This window comes from Acomys russatus, chromosome 19, assembly GCF_903995435.1.
Source record: "Acomys russatus chromosome 19, mAcoRus1.1, whole genome shotgun sequence".
NCBI lineage: Eukaryota > Metazoa > Chordata > Mammalia > Rodentia > Muridae > Acomys > Acomys russatus.
The window spans coordinates 65,979,233-65,999,286 of NC_067155.1; the positions used below are offsets into that span (position 1 = coordinate 65,979,233).

At 42.1% G+C, this 20,054-nt stretch overlaps 1 protein-coding gene and 1 pseudogene across 1 annotated transcript; one reads left to right on the plus strand and one right to left on the minus strand.

The window, feature by feature from the left end:
- Positions 1-606: 606 nt before the first annotated feature.
- On the minus strand, positions 607-2,844 carry LOC127203399 (headcase protein homolog; annotated as a pseudogene).
- Positions 2,843-15,707, plus strand: LOC127203400 (zinc finger protein 120-like). The gene is made up of 4 exons (XM_051162164.1): positions 2,843-2,923; positions 12,270-12,396; positions 12,621-12,681; positions 14,338-15,707. Exons 1-4 carry the CDS (start codon positions 2,843-2,845, stop codon positions 15,650-15,652), a joined length of 1,584 nt encoding a protein of 527 aa, XP_051018121.1. The 3' UTR covers positions 15,653-15,707.
- The last annotated feature ends 4,347 nt before the right edge of the window (positions 15,708-20,054 follow it).

Consider the following 20,054-nt stretch of genomic DNA (forward strand, 5'->3'; position numbering starts at 1 on the left):
CAGCCTGCATGTATGAATGATTTTCAACATGGTAGCTCTTTCTCTTTTTCTGCTCACTCTAATCTAGTTAACAATATCTTCTTCCTTTCTTTCTTCCTTCCTTCCTTTCTTTCTTTCTTCTTCTTCTTCTTCGTTTTAAAAACTGGTATTAGAGCCTCTTTCTTTCTTTCGTTTTTTAAAATCTGGTGTATACTGAAGACCAACTGAGACATGGACCAGAATGCCACTGGATTCTCCAACTTTCCATGGGTTAACGGCCATTGTTGGACTAATTGGACCATAGACTATGAACCATTCTTATAGATCCACTTTCTACATGTATGGGGATTCCTTCTATCAGTTCTGTTCATCTAAAGAATCTTTAATAATACAGCTGTGTGGGTTTTTTTCCACCCCAGTGTGGAAGATGTGCTGGCTAACAAGAGTGCTCCATATAGTTTTTCATTTGTTCTCTGCTTTTTTCCTCAGGATTGTCTGAAGTCTCACCCATACCAGGTGAAAAGTAGCTGCAGGGTTTGTTTTTGTTTTTGTTTTGTTTCTATCTTGTTTGTTTGTTTTTTGGTTTAAACAAACAGAAAACAGGCAAGGTAAATCAACACCTACACCTTAAAGGTGACAAGGAACCTCGTATTCAATCTCATCCTGTCTTGAGAGGCTTAAGAACTGTTCAAACACAGGGAGCACCTCGTGGCACAAAGCAGAGTTTATGTTTCTGTGGCTGGCACCGAGGGCTGCAAGAATGAACTTCCATGGGTCCTCCCCTTGACCCACTTGGGCGTCATCTTCCATCCCCACAAGGGGACTGTTCAGCTTATGTCTGAGGATGTGAGTGAGTTCAGAGAGTTCAGGGATGTCAGAGTGCCCTGCCCTGTGCGCAGACAGACAAGCCGAACTGTAATCTAAGTGGGCATTTCTGAACATGTGGCCCCCAAATGTCCTTTCTGTGAGGCTCAAGATGGATGATGTTCTTTTGTTCTTTTTTTTTTTTTTTTTTTAATAAAGATTTATTTATTTATTATGTATATACAATGCTTTGCCTGCAGCAGGCCTGCAGGCCAGAAGAGGGCACCAGATCTCATTATAGATGGCTGTGAGCCACCATGTGGTTGCTGGGAATTGAACTTAGACCCTCTGGAAGAGCAGCCGGCACTCTTACCCACTGAGCCATCTCTCCAGTCCTGGATGACGTCCTTTAAGAATTCCCCAAGGTATCTGGAGGAACAGGGACCAGTAAACTGGGCTGGGGAGAGGACAGTGTGGCCAGTGGTGGGGACTGGCCAGGGGAGACACAAGGGGAGTGGCCCCATAGGCCGCAGCCTTTTCCTAGGAGCTCTGCCTGTCCATGGAATGCCGCCTGGAAGGTCATGGTTCAGGCCTTTCTGGGGCTTGTTCAGGGGCCTGCATTTGTTTTCGTTATCCTCTCTAGCTTCCCCTGGAGGCCTCGCTGTGTTCTTCGCAGACCCAGACTTTTAATTTTTCATCTTGCATGTGCTTTACCTGGTACCAGTGTGTGGAACAGAAGCGGAAGGCCCGGCCATAGTCTGGGGACACTACTACTCACTCCAGCGGCGGGCCCTGCCAATGCAGTTGATGTTAGGAGTCTGCTTCAGTCCCTTACCTATGACGTCATTGCTTACCTGCCGCGGGGCATGGCCCTGCCCAGGGCCATATAAAAGTGGTCCCTCTCTTTCTACTCCTTCTCCCTCTCCCTGTCTTCCGCTACCCCCCTACTCCTTCTCCCCCTCTCCACTCTTCCTCTACTTCTTTCTCTTCCTCTTCCTCTCTCTTACCTCTCTTCCTGTCTCTGTCTCTCTCTGGGGTACCCCTCCCCCTTTCCTTCTCTCCCATGCTCATTTAATAAACTCCATATAACACAATATCTGGTACCTTCAGTCTACCATTATCTTATTCTCATATATAAAAGTTGAACTGGGCCGGGCGTGGTGGCGCACGCCTTTAATCCCAGCACTCGGGAGGCAGAGGCAGGAGGATCGCTGCGAGTTCGAGGCCAGCCTGGTCTACAAAGTGAGTCCAGGATGTCCAAGGTTACACAGAGAAACCCTGTCTCGGAAAACCAAAAAAAAAAAAAAAAAAAAAAAAAAAAAGTTGAACTGAACCAGGGTTCTGCTCTCTCACTCTTAGAAACATTGCAGGTGCATCCAGGTGCCTCCGGGGCAGAGCTCGTGATCGCACCTCACCTTCTGGTCGTCGTCCTTCTCCAGTGTCCACTGGCCTCCCAAAGCTACAGATCAGCGGTGGCGGCACAAGGAGCTGGTCTCGGGCTTGTTTTGTTTCGGCTGCCACGGAGCTGCAGTTTGCCTGACCCGACTGAGCAAGAAGTCACAGAAGAAAACTTTTATTTTGTTCCCTAAAATCTGCCTTTAATTATTTATATCCTTGGAACCCTTCCATCGATGGATCAGATTGTTCGCCCTGCTGCAAGTTGAACAATGGACTGTGCAATCTATCCCCCGAGATTCCAGGAGGAAGAAGAGGAAGTGCCTGCCGAGTGCCGACAGAAGGGTGAGCTATTGGAGGAGAGGCACAAGTGCCACTGAGATGCACACTGCCGACCTGGCAAAGGTCTGGCTCTGGAACGGAAGCCCGAGCCAGGAAACACTACGCAGCGTCCTTTCAGCACACTCTCTCCTTAAGGCGGTGCTTATGTCACTCGGGACTCACTGGCCAATCACAGCCTCCGGGTGAGCCCTCAGTCAGAAGAGGAGGAGGGTTCTTCCGGGAGCCATGCTGCGGTTTCTGCTTCGTGGCTGAGTAGGCTTGAACTGTTCGCGCTGCTGCTGGGTGCTGTGAGAGGAGCTCAGGCAAGCTACTAAGTCGCGACATGGTGAGCATGTGGCTGCTGCCAACAACGGGGAGGAGCGGCTGCGTGATCAGCCAGAGCTGGGGTCCTACCGGTGGCTGGGTGGGCACCGGTGGCCTCCCGTGAGGTCCGTCGTGGACCTAAACACTCTCTGGACCCCGGTGGCATCTGAATAATTTCACTGTGGGGGCTGCATCTCCGCAGAGCATTTGGAGCAGAGACTTGTGTGTAGAAACATCCTTTGCAGGATGCCAAACTCGTATAGTCCTAGATTCTATCTTCTAGAAGTTTTGCCCTTGGCATTTAACATTTAGTTGTAAGATCCATTTGGAGTTACTCTCATGGAGGCTGTAAACAGTATCTCATGTGTTGGGGGAGCCATTCAGTATTAAGCTGTGGTGTTGGGGTGGAATGGATGAGGTAAAGGATTTACCAATGCTTACGAGATTGTAAATCGCACCAAACAGAATTTAGCTGAGGGAAGACTGCCCCACAGAGAAGTCGTGTGCTAACCAGGCCTGTTAGAGATTAGGATGCTAGGACACATGTGTTTGTGGACCAGGATTGTCCAGAAACATGGCACCAAACCATAACAAAGAAGACATCTCTGATTTGCAGCCAGCCACTATGCCCATCCCCAAATCAAAGTGCAGGCCTCTAACAAGCTGCTCAATGGGACATTACAGTGTCACAACGAACACCAAAGCCTGGTGTGCCATCAAGGTCCGGCTTTCTTGAGAAAAGCATAGTTCTGCCACCCATGTGGCAAGACATCTGGTGACAGTGTTTGAGAAGGGAAAATATGATTGTGTGGATGGATGGCCTGGTCAAGCAAGGCTTTTCCCTGAGGCCCTCCTTATGGAGAATGACAAGGCTCTTTCTGAAACCCAGGAACCGGCTTGGCAGAGCCAGTAACAGTGCCTAAGGCCATGGGGTACAGAGGGGGAAAAAAGCAGGAGTCCTACTCTAAAGCCAGAAATGTGCTTAGGAAAGTTGTAATGGTCTGAGGCTGGTGCCTTTGAGGAGGGCTTGCCTCAGATTCTGAGAGCCCCAGTCTTCCCACCACATGGGGGTGTGGTTATCAGTGCCAAGGCCACTGTGGGCGTGGTCAGGAACGTTCCTGAGATACCCTGTGTTCCCCTTGTGCTGCATTGGTGTTTTAGACTCCTCCTGAGTTTATCCCATTGTATGATTGACTTGGTAGATATCCAACTATGCTGACCTCGTGGATATCGCCCATTTCCTTCCATTTCCTGCCTGGAAGTAGATACAAGATGCTCTTCTTCTTAAGAGGCTTATTTAACATAAGACCGTTTGCAAGGCCTCCCCACCCCAGTTTTTAGCTTTCTACCTTGTAGTTTTCCTGTCTTTTGCAGCCTCTGAGACCTTCTCCTTAGGACCCTGTCACTGAGGAATGAACTGCTGTTTTAGGGCACCGGTGTTCTTAGGAAATAATTCTGAGAATATCTTTGCTGTGTAAAATCTCCAATCTATCTGAGTGGCTAGACTTGCAGTCTCCAGTCCCTACTTAAATTGTTCAGCATATAACCTGGGGCCTGAACCTGAAAGAGACTTAAGGGTGACAGCATATGTGGAATGCAAAATCTGTCCTGTGCTGGCTCCTCTTTTAGCATGAACCAGAACTGGGTGCATGCTATTGTTACAGAGATTTTTCATAATTAATCTTTTAAATGTGTTTGGAGTAATTTCTTCCTTGAAAGGCATATTAATTCTAGAAGACCTACACCTCCAGCATTTTAGAAAAAAATGTTTCTGAGACAAGCCATTTTGACTCATGGGCCCCCGTCCGTTGATCGCCAGGGCAATGACCTTGCTTTCCTTTTGATTAAACTAACAACTAAGGGCTGCACCACAACGGGGTTTTAGAATTACTCATTTGGGTCGTGTAGGGAAGTGTCCATTGCAGTAACAGGGAAAGGGTCTTCATGTACATCATGACTTCTGCCCTCAGATCTGAATAGAAGGAACAGATTACTGTGTACAATCTGTGGTGAAACAGGGTGGGCAATAGCTAGGTCACAGATTAAAGTTTAAGGCAATCAGCTACAGGGGTCACCATTATGAAGAGGAACCCGATTGAGACAGGGTGAGTGAATCTATAATTTCCTAGTGTGTATTATTTTATGCATGTGAATGAAAACAAACCAGATTGCTGTGTGTACAGTTTGGGGAGGTTAGCTTGAGCCTATGAATGTTGAATTTCCAGTTAGGGTAGTATTGAATGTGCATTTAGGCTTCTATTGGTTATGGAGTTGGTAAAAATCTTTTCCTGTTCCTTAGGCTGTCTCTTTGTCAGATTGACTGGGTCTTCTACCTCACAGAAGCTTTTCAGTTTCATGAGGTCACATTTATTAATGGTTGGTCTTAATGTCTGCACTGTTGGTGGTTTGTTCAGAATATTGTCTCCTGTACCAGTGCTTTCTTTTCTGTCAGTTCCAGTGTGTCTGGTTTTATTTTGAGGTCTTTGATCCACTTGGGCCTAAGTTTTGTGCAGGCTGATGAATGTGGACCTGTTTGCATTCTTCAACATGCTGAGATGCAGTTTAACCGGCACCATTTATTGAAGGTATTGTCTTTTGTCCATTTCTGGATTCCTTACCCAAAATCACATGTCCATATGTGATTGGATTTATGTCTGGGTCTTCAATTTGACTCCATGAATCAATGCATCTGGTTTTCTACCAATACCATGCAGTTTTTTAATTCAGGGTACGTTTTAGGTATCCTGGGTGTTTGTTATTCCACGTGAAGCGGGGAATTTTCCTTTCAGGGTCTGTAAACTATTCTCTTGGAATTTTGACGGGTGTTTTGTTGAATTTGTAGATTGCACTTGGTTAGGATGGCCATTTTAACTGTGTTACTCCTACCGGTCCATGAGCATGAGAGTTCTTTTCATCTTCTGATATCTTCTTCAATTTCTTTCTTCAATGACTTGAAAATTTTATCATACAAGTCTTCCACTTAATTTTTAAGAGTTACTCCAACATATTTTATATTATTTGAGGGTATCGTGAAGGCTGCTGTATCCCTGACTTATTTCTCAGTCTGTTTGTTATTTTATACAGGAGGTATAGAAGCGGCTGCTGATTTCGTTTGAGTTAATCTTGTACCCCAGCACTTTCCTGAAAGTGTTTCTCAGCTGTAGGAGTCTGGTAGTGGAAAGTGATCTGCCAATCAGGATACTTCCTCCTTTCCACTTTATAACCCTTTATCTCCTTCAGTTGTCTCACTGTTCTCGCTAGAACCTCAAGTGCTGTGTTGAGTAGAGAGCGTAGACGGCCTTGTCTGGTTCCTGATTTTAGTGGAATGGCTTGGAGTTTTTCTGCATTTAATTTGATGTTGCCTATAGAATTGCTGTAAATTTCCTTTGCTGTGTTTAGGTGTGACCCTTGTATCCCTAATCTCTCCAAGACTTTTACCATGAAGTGCTATTGGATTTTGTTGAAGGCTTGTTTGGTATCTAAAGAGATGATACTTTGGTTTATTTCTGTCAGTTTATTTATGTGATGGATCACATTTACTGGTATTCAGATATTGAACCATCTGTGCATCTCTGGGATGAAGCATATTTTATTATTGTGGGTGATCTTTCTGAGATGTTCTTGGAGTCAGTTTGCAAGTATTTTATATATCTATGTTCATAAAGGAAATTGTCTTTTTTCTTTGTTCAGTCTTTATGTGCTTTGGGTATCAAGGTCACTGTGTCTTCATAAAATGAATTGGGTAATTAATGTTCCATCTGTTTCTATTTTGTGGAATATTTTGATCAATATTGGCATTAAGTCTTTAAAAATCTGGTAGAATTCTGCATTAAAACTATCCAGCCCCAGGCTCTTTTTTTTTTTTTTTTTTTGGTTTAGAGTCTTTTAAGTATGTCTACTTCAGTAGAGGTTTTAGGTTTTTAAAAATTGTCTATATTATTTTAAATTAACATTGATAAGTGGTACCTATCGAGAAAAGTGTGTTGTTGTTGTTGATGATGATTTTCCAGTTTGCTGGAGTACACGGTTTTAAAACATGCCCTAATGATTGTCTGGATTTCCCCCATTGTCTCTTGTTATGACACTGAGTCTATTTTGTTGATTTTTCTGAATGAGCCATCTCTGTGTTTCATTGATTGTTCATATTAGGTTTTTGTTTTCTCTTTTGGGTTTTTGGGACAGGGTTTCTCTGAGTAGCCTTAGCTGTCCTGGACTCACTTTGTGGATCAGGCTGGCCTCAAACTCCTCGCCCTAGGATTACATGCCTGGGCCACCATACCCAGCACACTGTTCTCTTTTTTAAATGTTATTTATTTTAACCCTCCATTGGATAGTTTGTTGCTGTCTCCTCTCTTTGGATGTGCTTACTTCTTTTTGTCCTAGAGCTTTCAGGTGTGTTGTTAACTTGCTGCTATGAGATCTCTCCATTAAAAAAATTTTTTTCTTTTAATGTTGGCACTTAGTGCTATCGGCAGAGCTCTTTAGCACCACTTTTGCTATTGCTCCATAGGTTTGGAGCGCTGTGTATTCATTGTCATTGACTTTTAGGACGTCTCTCATTTCTTTCTTTCTTTATGGCCTGTTTTTTGTTGTTTTGTTTTGTTTTTTCAGTAGAGAGTTGTTCAGTTTCGATGAGTTCGTAAGCTTTCTGTTTCTGTTGTTCCTATTGTTGGTGACCATCTTGAATCCATGGTGGTCTGATAGGATGCAGGGGATTATTTTAAATTTTTTATATCTATTGAGATTTGCTTTGCATTCAGTATTTGATCAGTTTTGGATTAAGATTCATGAGGTGCTAGAAGAAGGTATACTCTTTAGGGAAGGAATGTTTTATGAATGTGTTCATTTGTTTTTTAATGTCAGATAGCTCCAGTATTTCTCTGTTTCGTTTTTGTTTGGAGGTCCTGCCCGTTGGTGAGAGTGCATGAGGGTCAGTGACTTAGGCTGTAGAAGTGTATCTTTTACAACTGCCAGTGCTCTTCTTATGTTTGGGGCCTAGATGTAAGTATTGAAAGGTTCTCTTTGTGGATTTTTTATTTTTTAATTTTTTGATGATGATTATGTAGTGTCCTTCCCCATCCCTTTTTGAGTCATTTTTGTTTGAAGTCTATTTTCTTGGATATTAAAGTAGCAACAGCTGTTGGCTCTGTTTTTTTATAACAATTAGACTTTATTATACAATTTAACAATGAGACTTTATTATACAATTTAACAATTAGACTTTATTAGACAATTTAAAAATGAGACTTTATTATACAATTTAACAATTAGACTTCATTATACAATTTAACAATCCTATACAAGAAGGAATAAGGGTTAAAGGGAAACAAGAGTAAACCTTCAGGTATCTGTTCCACGGAAGGATCCCCAGGTGTCTCTGGCCTGCATGCTGGCAAGCCGGTCTCTCCCCAACTCTACGCCTGTGGCGTGCAATGGCCGGTCTGGGTCAGGATCCCTGCCCCCTTTGATGTTTGATTAGAAACACAGTAGCCTGACTGGAGTCCCCTGTCCACTTCTTGAATTTCAGACCCAATATGGCTCCATTCTGTCAATCCGTGGCGTTTCCAAGGGGTAAAGCCTGCCAAGACTGTTTTTACCTGGGACAAAGCTTACAATCCTTCCCACAAACAGCAGCTTGCATCTTAGGTCTATTTGCTTGGAATATCTTTTTCCAACTCTTTACCTTGAGGTAGTTTCTATCCTTGATGTTAAACTGTAATTCTTGTAAGCAATAGAAGGATGGGTCCAGTTTTGATTTTGTTTTGTTTTTAATTCTGTTAATCTGTGTCTTTTTATTGGGGGATTCATGCCATTGATAATGAGAAATAGCAATAAGCAATGATTGTTAATTCCTGTTATTTTGTTGGTAGTAGTGGTGTGTGTGTGTGTGTGTGTGTGTGTGTTTCCCTTTTGGTTTTGCTTGTAGTATGAAATTATTTGTTTTCTGTGTTTTCATGTAGGTAGTTAGCCTCCTTGGGCTGGAGTTTTCCTTCTAGCACCTTCAGCATGTCTCTATATGTAGATAGATATTGTTTAAATTTGACTTTATCACTGGAATGATTTATTTCCTTCATTTATGATTACTCAAAGTTTTCTGAGTATAGCAATCTGGGCTTGCTGTACTCAGCATCTCTGGTTTCTTAGAGTCTACAGCGCATACCCAAGCCCTTCTGGCTTTTAGAGTCCCCACTGAGACATATGATATAATTCCCCACTGAGACATATGATATAACCCTAATAGATCTGCTTTTATGTCTTACTTGATCTTTTTTCTTTGTGCCTTTTTATATTTTTTCATTGTTCTGCATATTTAGTCTTTTGATTATTGTGTGGTGAGGGGACTTTCTTTTCTGGTCCAATCTATTTGGTGTTTTGTATGTTTCTTGTGCCTTGATAGGCATCTCCTTCTTTAAGTTAGGAAAATTTTCTTTTATGGTTTTTTTGAAATTATTTTTTGTACCTGTTTTTTTTTTTTTAATGGTCTTTCTTTCCTTCTTTCTTTCTTTTTTTAAAGATTTATTTATTATGTATACACCAGATTTTATTGTAGATGGTTGTAAGCCACTATGTGGTTGCTGGGAACTGAACTCAGGACCTTTAGAAGTATAGGCCGTGCTCTTGACCTCTGAGCCATCTCTCCAGCCCTTTTTTATGGTTTTTCAAGACAGGGTTTCTCTGTGTAGCCCTGGCTGTCCTGGACTCACTTTTTAGACCAGACTGGCCTCGAACTCAGGGATCCATCTGCCTATGCCTCCCGAGTGCTAGGATTAAAGGCGTGTGCCACCACGCCCGGCTCTTCTCCTTCCTTTATTTCTATTATTTCCTATTCCTTTTGTTTTCCTGTCTTTCTTTGAGGACTTTATTGATTTCTTCCGATTGTCTTTCTGGATTTATTTAAGGGATTTAGTCATTTCCTCTTTAAGAACCTCTATCTTCTTTATATAGTTGGCTTTAGGGTCTTTTTCTTTTTTTAAAAATTTGTATGTATTTTATGTATATACCAGATCTCAGTACAGATGGTTGTGAGCCACCATGTGGCTGCTGGGAATTGAACTCAGGACCTTTGGAAGAGCAGCCAGTGTTCCTAATCTCTGAGCCATCTCTCCAGCCCCTAGGGTCTTTATTTATTTATTATGTATACAGTGCTCTGGCTGCCTGTATACCTGCAGGCTAGAATAGGGCATCAGATCACATTATAGATGGTTGTGAGCCACCATGTGGCTGCTGGGAATTGAACTCAGGACCTCTGGAGGAGCAGTCAGTGCCCTTAACCTCTGAGCCATCTCTCTAGCCCATAGTGTCTTTTTCTTATGCTTCAACTATGTTGGAATATTCATGACCTGCTGTGATAGGATAGCTTGGCTCTATTGCTGACATATTTCCCTGGCTGTTATTATGTCCTTGTGCTTGTGTTTATAACTCTGGGTTTGGGATCATTATCGGTCTAGGTGCTGATTTCTGGGTTTGACTTGGGTGGGTGATAGTTTTTCTTTCTTTCTTTCTTTCTTTTTTTTAGTTTTCTGGATTTCTGTTTTCTCTCTGGATTTTTAGAGAGCGTGCTGTCTCGGTATAGCCTTTTTGCTGGCCTGTGTTGCTGATGTGTTCACCGAGGAATGCTTACTGGTGTTGGAGGCTGGGGGAAGAGGCTGCCAGGGAGAGATGATCTTAGGGATCCACAGTAAGTGTAGGCAGTGCTCTATTCCAATGCTAGGGGCAGTTGTGAAAATTGGGTCTGGGGTAACAGATAGCATGGTAGATCTGTGGGCAGGTGTGGCATGTGGTGGAGCAGGGAAGTGTGTGCCTGAATAGGGTCTGACACACAGAGATGAGGTGGGAAAGGACGGTCAGGTGGGGCTCGTCCGTGGGATGTACAGGAGGTCTGGACGGGGGAAAGGAATCTGTCCCTGGTATTCTGTTCCAGTGCATCTGGGGTAGCAGATATTGGGGTAGGTCTTTGGACTGACTACCTAGTCTTCTGGCAGGCAGGGGGGTGTCTGCCCATAGCTGGGGGCTCAGACAAAATGAGGCAGGGAGGGAAGAGCATGTGGCAATGGGTGGTCTATGGCATCTACAGGAGGTGAAGAGGAAGATGCAGCATTAGGAGCCACTCTGAGCATTGGGTTTCAGATAACAGAATGGGGATCATCCATCGGCATCCTACTTGGTCCCATACTTAACATCTTAATACTGATGTACCAGGTTCCCAGGAATAATTCACTTGCTTCTTTATTTAAGATTTTTTTCATTAATTTGTAAAAGACTTTTCCTTTATTGAATAAAAAGTACTATGAAGCCTGAATAGGTCAGTCAGGAAGTGTTCTTGGGGTTGATCTAAGTTCAGATACTAAAACCCATGTTGGGGGCCTCATAACCACCTGCTACTCCAGACCCAGGGGATCTGACACCCTCTTCTCTGGTGTGTCACCTGTACACACATGGAAGATGTTCTCTCACATACAAATGTACACATAAAAATGGAGACAGGCTTGCCCTCAAAAGTGCTTATGACTTATATAGTTGTGCTTGTTTTGAATTTATGTTGGAATGGATATGAGTATTTTGCCTGTATGCATGAATATGCACCTCCTGTGTGCCTGGTCCTCACAGTAGTCAGAATATGGCCTCAGAACCCCTGAACATTGAGTAGTGGGTACTTGTGATCCCCCATGTAAGTACTGACAATGGAGCCCACTTATGTCCAGGACCAGCAAGAGCTCTTCACTGGTGAGCCACCTCTCCTTCCCTGTGCTGTTTATTTGTGATCAACATTTACATTGCTAATGTTTTCGTTTGTCCATTTGTAACTGTTTAAACATGCATTCCCTTTTATTAAGCTCTTATTAATGTTACAGTTTAATCTGGGACACCTCAGGTTTCTGGAAGATGAATAGCAAACTGGAGTGAATGTATAATTCTTTTTAGGAACTTAAGTAAAAACCTTTGAGTTCTTTCTGTTTGTGGTTTGTTTAGTTGAATTCTTGAAGGCAAGACAGGATCTTAATATGTAATTCTGGGTGTCCTAGAGCTCAGTGCATAGACCAGGCTGACATCAAACTCAATGAGATACATTTGCCTCTGTCTCCTGAGTGCAGGGATTAAAGCCATGAGCCAATACACCCAGCTTGCTCATTGTTTTTTTTGTTTTGTTTTGTTTTGTTTTGTTTTTTTGTAGTTAGTAATTGTTTATACAGTTTCTCTGCCTTGTGCTCAGTACTGTTGATCTGTCTCTCTCTCTGCTTATTGGCATTTGCCTTGCAAGGCTATATCCTATTGAGAAGGTGCAGAAATTTCCTTTTAAAACGACCTGCTGATTAAATTAGAACTTCTGTGTCAGGAAGTAAGTAGGGGAAGCACCAGAATTATATGATTGTATTATCAATGAAATATACATGTCCAATATTGTCAGTTTCCTGCTTTCTGTTGTGCACATGTATGGTATATTTTAGGATGCAGTGACCTGTGATGATGTGCATGTGAACTTTACTCAGAAAGAGTGGGCTTTGCTGGGTCCTTCCCAGAAGAATCTCTACAAAGATGTAATGTTGGAGACCTACAGGAACCTCACTGCCATAGGTAAGACTGTGAATTTTCTTTTCTTATTTTCTCCCCCTTATTTTCTCTTAAAATATGGGGACAACTGTTTCTTTGTTATTGATGCTCTTTTGTCATTTCAATAGAGAAGGAGAAAGAACGAGGTGAATAAGTCAGGCATGGTTCTAAGGTTCACTGAATATAGTAACTTAAGTTTTCCATAATTTACAATAATATATCATACATTTTCTGGTATTATATTTTAGGCTATAATTGGGACAACCACAATATTGAAGAACAATACCAAAGTTCTCGAAGACAAGAAAGGTAATTGTCATGTGCAAGCTGACACAAATATGCCTCTGAAGAAATTCTTATATGTCTTGGAAGTTTTAAGGAAAAGCAACAGTGTAAATAAGCACAGCCATACGTGTATTGATGATTATTAAATTCTCACAAAACCATGTACCTCAATGTCAGGCATGTGATTTATGTTTGCAAGTCATTCCTTTAAGAAAGAAGACATGGACCTAATGCCTTAGCAGCTGTCACCATTTGAACCATAGCCCAGTCAGAGCTATATCATAGAACTACCGATCTGTTTGGTCTCATACCACTCAGATATTCAAAAGGTATAAACATTGAATAAGTGATAAATATATCTCTTAAACTGTCTCATAAGCAAATAGTCCACCATAAAGCTGGCACTACTCATATGGCTGTAGTGACGTTGCTAGGCTTAGTGAGGCAAGGTTATATAATGGCAATTTTGGAATTTTGGCTTCATTTAAAAAGACAGAAATATTGTACAAATATGTTTTCGTTTTAATCGCAGGTGTGGGATATGGGCTGCTTCAGGTTGTCCACAGTGTCTGGCTGTGATTTGCCTTGTGCTTTACCAGGGGTGTGATTTTGCCAGCAGTGGGTAGTTTCTGCAATTGTGTGATGTTTGGAATTCTGGGGAGCTTTCTGAGGGCTTTTAAATAAATGCTAGGGGACTAAGACTCAGAGTGGGTTGTTGTTGATTGTTGGCTGGTTACTGTTGTTTGCTGTTAGTTGTAATTTGCGAGGTAGGCATGCAAAAAGAAAAGGAAGAAATTAGATGGTAAAGATCAAACTTGCCTTAAGGAACTGGCTGCCCCTAATCAGCAAGAAGTCGCCCATCAATAGTCCCGCCCCCATTCTTTTCTCTGCCTTTTTCTTTCCTAGGCGGTGTTAGGGAGTTGAAATGGTAGAATAAGGGTGGGAAAAGGGAACCCATAAAATAGCAAATGTTGGCTCCAAGGTTGTTGTGGAGAATCCTTAATCCCTATACCACATGTCTATGAGGAACAAAAAGTCAAACTGTGTGAATACAAGGTAGAAACCTTTTATTTGTTATTCTTCCTTTCATAGGTATGTCATATGTCACAGTGGATACAAGCCATATATACATAAGGGACATTGGAAGAAACAGATTACCCCTCTCTCTCCCAGAACAATTAGAAGATTTGTAGTAGTCCACAATTAGAGTATACTTGTTGGATGTGAGACAAGTTTACAATTAATTGAATTTCCAACTCCATTGGGAATGCATCCACAAATTCACACTGCAGAAAACCTCTATGAGCACTGGGAATGTGGAAATTCTTGTTTGTCCTGGTTCATTTTTAAATGTAGTATGACTCATACTAAAGGAAAATATACTAATGCAATCACTGTGTTAAAGGTCTAGGTTCTAGTCCTCTTCAAATTTGTGAAAAACCTTATAGAGGAAAAGCATGCTATAAATATGAGCCATGTAATAAATGCTCACAGGTATCTTTAGAGATGAAAAAAACCTATAATTTAGGGGAACACCATGAATATGAACAAAGTGATAAAACCTTAAGATCTGATTCCTCTACAATTAGACCAAATTGTGAAATTAATTCATATGGATAAAAAGATTCATCAGTGTAATGAATGTGGTCAAGCCTTAATATGTGTCAATTATCTTCACAGGCATGAAAGAAGTCATACTGGAGAGAAACTCTCTGAATATACTCAACGCAGTAAAGATTTTGCACATCCCAGTCATCCTCAAAGGCATGAAAGAATTCATACTGTAGAGAAACCATACAAATGTCATCAATGTGATAAAGCCTTTTTAGAACATAGTAGTTTCCAAATACATAAAAGAACACATACTAGAGAGAAACCCTATGAATGTAATCAATGTGGGAAAGCCTTTGCATGCCACATTAATCTTCGAATACATGAAAGAATTCATACTGGAGAGAAACGTTACCAATGTAATCAATGTGATAAAGCCTTTTCACAACACAGTCATCTCCGAAGACATAAAAGAACACATACTGGAGAGAAACCTTATGAATGTGATCAGTGTGGGAAAGGCTTTGCATGTCCCAGTTATCTTCAAAGACATGAAAAAATTCATACTGTAGAGAAACTTTACATATGTAATCAATGTGATAAAGCCTTTTCACAACAGAGTAGTCTCCGAATACATAAAAGAACACATACTGGAGAGAAACCCTATGAATGTAATCAATGTGGTAAAGCCTTTGCACATCCAAGTCATCTTCAAAGGCATGAAAAAATTCATACGGAAGAGAAATGTAATCAATGTGATAAAGCCTTTTCACAACACAGCCATCTCCGAAGTCATAAAAAAATACATACTAGAGAGAAACTCTATGAATGTAATCAATGTGGGAAAACCTTTGCACGTCACAGTAATCTTCAAATACATGAAAGAATTCATACTGGAGAGAAACCATACGAGTGTAATGAATGTAGTAAAGCCTTTTCATGTCACAGTAGTCTCCGAATACATAAGAGAATACATACCGGAGAGAAACCCTATGAATGTAATCAATGTGGGAAAGTCTTTGCATGTTACAGTCATCTTCGAATACATAAAAGGATTCATACCGGAGAGAAGCCTTACCAATGTAATCAATGTGATAAAGCCTTTTCACAGCACAGTCATCTCCAAAGGCATAAAAGAACACATACGGGAGAGAAACCCTATGAATGTGATCAGTGTGGAAAAGCCTTCTCACAACAGAGTATTCTCCAAATACATAAAAAAACACATACTGGAGAGAAACTCTATAAATGTAATCAATGTGGTAAAGCCTTTGCACGGCACAGCAATCTTCGAAGACATGAAAGAATTCATACTGGAGAGAAACTCTATGAATGTCCCAGAGATCTTCAAAGGCAGGATGTAGGCTCTGATCTTTTACAAACCTACTTTATTTGGGGCTCTTTAATGCTTATGCCTCCCTTCCAACCCACCTGCCCTAGATAGGAGAAAAAACAGGCTAATGGGGACAGGAGATGTGTACACCTTTTTAGACTCAGTTCCTTGGGCAGATTCCACTCTTCGCTGTCAGGACTCCAGCACACCAGCAAAGAAGACAGTCTGCAAAAGCAATCACAACTGCAGCAGCTGGAACCCAGAACCTTGAAGTGTTCTCTGGAACATTTCTTTATAGGAGCATCTCGAAGTGATGAAAAGCAAAACGATGTGAAATGATGAAAAAACAGAAAAGCCAAGACTCTGTTTTGGGGCTCATCTCTATCTCTTCTCACAGTCTGTCCTAGGATGTTTATCAGCAAAAACAAAGCCCTAGAATGGGGCAGTTCCCCTTTGTGGTGGTCAAACATCACGTGGCCTCTCACAACCCTGTTTCAAGCAGACAAATATGCACCTTTAAACAAGTCTGTTTCATATCCCACAAAAACGTGTTTACATCCACTACAGCATGAAAGAAACCTTATTGGAGAAAACCTTTGCATGAATAATCAATGATATTTCACAACAAAGTAATTTCTGAATACATTTTTTAAAAAGGCATCCTGAGAGAAACTATGAATGTAATCAATATGGTAAAGCCTTTGCCCTCACAGTGCTTTCTTTTTTGTTTGTTTTGGTTTTGGTTTTTTTGTTTTGGTTTTCCACAGTGCTCTCTTAATAAATAAAAGTAAAACATTGAATGAATATAAGCAATATGGTAAAGCTTATGTATTTATCAGTGTCTTCAAAAATCATAAGAAAAGACAGAAACTATAAATGCAGTCAGTGAGGTAAAGTTTTGCACTTTGCGGTATCTATACAAGAGTGAAAGCTTTAGTGCGCAATCAGTCTTTTAATGGTTAGGGTTAGGGTTGGGGTCCATTTACAAGTGGGTTAGGGTTTAGGGTCAGGGTTAGGGTTAGGCTTTGAGTTCAAGTCGGGCTAGGGGGTTAGGTCAGGGGTTAGGGTTCTAGGGTCAGGGTTAAGGTCAGGATAAAGGGTAGGGTTGGGGGTCAGGATCAGTGGTCAAGTCAGGGTTAGGGTCAGGATCTGAGTCATGGTTAGAGTCAGGATTATGGTCAAAGCTTAGGGCGAAGGGTTAGGGGTAAGTGGTCAAGTCATGGTTAAGGATCAGGGATCTGGGTTAGGGTTATGGGGTTAGAGTCAGGATTAGAGGGCCCGGGAAGGGTTTAGGGTCAGGGTCAGGATGGTTAGGATTAGGGTTTGGATTAGAGGGTTAGAGTTTAGGGTTAGAGAGGGTTAGAGTCAGGGTTTGAGGGTTAATGTTACAGGTTTAGGGTTAATGGGTTAAAGTTAAGGTTTTAGGGTTAGATGGTTAGTGTCAGGGTTAGGAGGGTTATGGTCAGGGTCACAAGGTAAGGGTAAGGGTTAGGGGGTGAGGTTAGGGTCAGGGACAGTGGAGGGTTAGGGTTTAGGGGGTAGGGTTAGAGGGTTAGGGTTACAAAGTCAGGGGTCAAGGGTTAGGATCAGGGTCAGAGTTAGGGGGTTAGGGTCAGGGTTGTTATGGTTGGGTTAGGGTTAGAGTTGTTAGGGTCAGGGTCAAGGGTAGGGTTAGGTTAGAGTCAGGTTTAGGTTTAGGGGTTTGGGTCAGGGGTTAGGGTTGGTTGGGGTTAGGGTTTGGGTTAGGGTCAGAGAAAGGATTAGGGGATTAGGGTTGTTATGTTCAGGGTTAGGCTTAGGCTAGAGTTAGGGCTAGAGCTAGTGTCAGTGTGTCAGGGGTTAGGGTCAAGGGTTAGGTTAGGGTCAGGGTTGTTAGGGTTAGGGGGTTAGGGTCGGGGTTAGGGTAAGACCCTCATTCCCAGGAAAGGGATGCTAACTGAAAAGTATAGCTCATTAAAGAAGTAGAGGTCAGCAGGTGAGAAAGGCTGGAGACAGGGCTCTGTGACAACCTACTGTGTTTATGTCACGTAATTCCTAGGTACCCAGCCGGTTTTGGAAGATATGTGGTTTTGGCATTCTCTGGTGCAAGATCTCAGTCTAATTTAATGCTCACTGCCTGTGTCTGGGGTATCTAGGTTAGACGATCTTTTAACCCTAGCAATTAATCACAATTTGATGATGAGGTAATTCCCTTTTCTCAGAAGTATGATGACCAACAATAAATGGCGTTGAAATTAGGAAGCTTGACTTCAGTTAAGATACCTAACTTCAGGGGCTGGAGAAATGGCTTGGTGGTTAAGAGCACTGCCTGCTCTTCCAAAGGACCCGGGTTCAATTCCCAGCACCCACATGGCAGCTCTCAACTATCTGTAACTCCCAAGATCTGACACCCTCACACCAATGCACATAAATTAAAACTAAATAAAATTATTAAAAAAAAAAAGATACCCAACTTCATCCACATTTTCTCCTGAATGTATGTGTGTGTGAGTGGTTTATTTTCTATCTCTCGTGTGTTTCTTATTTCCCTGTAGATTCACAAATAAGTTAGCAGACTAAGGGTTTTATCATCAGCCTTCTAGGGCTAACAGGTCTAAGTTTACATTAGCTTGCTGGAGGTCTCCACAAAGAGGCCTATTTACAACTCCCCCTGCAGTTTCTAGCTAGAAGCCACTTTTACAACCTCAGCTATAGGGAAATTGTGGTCAATTTAATTTTTCCTCCTTGGCCACAGTGCAGCCAGTCTCTAGCAAAGAAACCCTGACCCCTGCCTGGGCTCCCTTTCCTCCTTCTTCTTTCAATCTTGATCAGTTAGTTGCCTGAGACATCCGCTCTGGTGACCCAAGAGACGAAGCGAACTGGAAGGGAATTTGAATCCACCCCACAGACCCTAGACTTTACCAAAGCTACAGCCGGGCATTAACACTGAGACTCAGGGAATTATAACACCAAGAAAGTAAAACAGAAAAGGGCAGAAAGACCCATTTGTATTGTTTGTGTCATTTACGGTCAATGCAGATTACTAGTGACTTAAAGAAAACTTCTGTAAATTAATTATAAATTACATATGTAGTGTCACTGACAAATTCTAATTTAAGAAGTAACCTTTTTTTAGAAACTGGGTCATAGCTGGACTGTGGTAGTACACGCCTTTAATCTCAGCACTCAGGAGGCAGAGGCAGGTGGATCACTGTGAGTCTGAAGCCAACCTGGTTTACAAAGTGAGTGCAGGACAGCCAGGCCTACACAGAGAAACCCTGTCTTGAAAAATAAAAAATAAAATAAAATAAAAAAAGATAGAAGAGAAGAAACTGAGTCATACAGGAAACGTTGTGTTCTGCAATGATGTGCAATATGAGGTTCCGGAAAGTTCCCAGCACCTATATTTAGAGATCTGGATGCTGAAAGAGCGTCAACTTAATGGTTATTTTACTATGGGCTGTTAAAGATAATTGAGATGTGCAGATTGTCAGTTGCTTCATGAATGGTTGTATTCTTAAATATCCTTGACTGTGCTTATGGTCATGATTGATTGCCACAATGGGCTTTATTTGGCTTCCTATATTTGTTTCAAAATTACACAAAAGATGAGCTACTAATCAGTCTGTACCTGTCCCTTAGGTCACCATCCATTTTGGGGGACACCCTAATGGCTTACTGACCTCACCTCCCCAAGGGAATTCCTGTTCCTTCTGTGTCTTTTAGAGAATCTCAAATCCCTACACCCACATTTAGGGCTTCTAAGCTTGCATGCCTCTGCAACGAAACCTAGACATATTCAAAACTAAAGCCGTGTCTTGTGTGTGTGTGTGTGTGTGTGTGTGTGTGTGTGTGTGTGTGTGTGTGTGTTGAGACAGGGCTTCTCTCTGTAGCCTTGGCTGTCCTGGACCAGGCTGGCCTCAGACTCACAGTGATCTATCCACCTCTGCCTCCCGAGTGCTGGGATTAAAGGCATGTGCCACCACCGCCCGGTCAAAACTAAAACCTTTTAATTATCGCCAGCAATCGGGTAAAATGGAAGGAAGCTCCCATATCCAGACTTTTTCTTTGCTCTCCCAAAATTTTCATGAATTCTCAGCATTGTCTCAAGTCTTTTCTCTTTGCTCTCCCAAAAGTTTCAAATGTACACCTAAAGGGAGTTTTCTCGCTAACCTCCTAACTTTGTCTTCTGCCCACATATATGTTCCAGTATCCTGCCAGACTCCCTACATCTGGGACATTGTCAAAGCAGCTACCCACAAGTGCCAGCTGGACCTGCATTGTTTCTCCTAGCTGGACTTGCATTGCCCTTTCCAGCTGCAGATGTTCTCAGACCTGGAACAGCAAATGCAACAGCCTGTTCTTCCGGAATCTGGCCAACAGTTTAGCCTTTTAACCCCCTATCGCCGCCCTACTGTCAGCAGTAAGTAGTTAAGACAATTACTTTGCCCCTTACCCATTTGCAAAAGGCTGAAATGCTGTGCTCCAGGCCTGGGACAAACAGCTCCAGGTTCCCCCAGCACTCCTTGGTCCC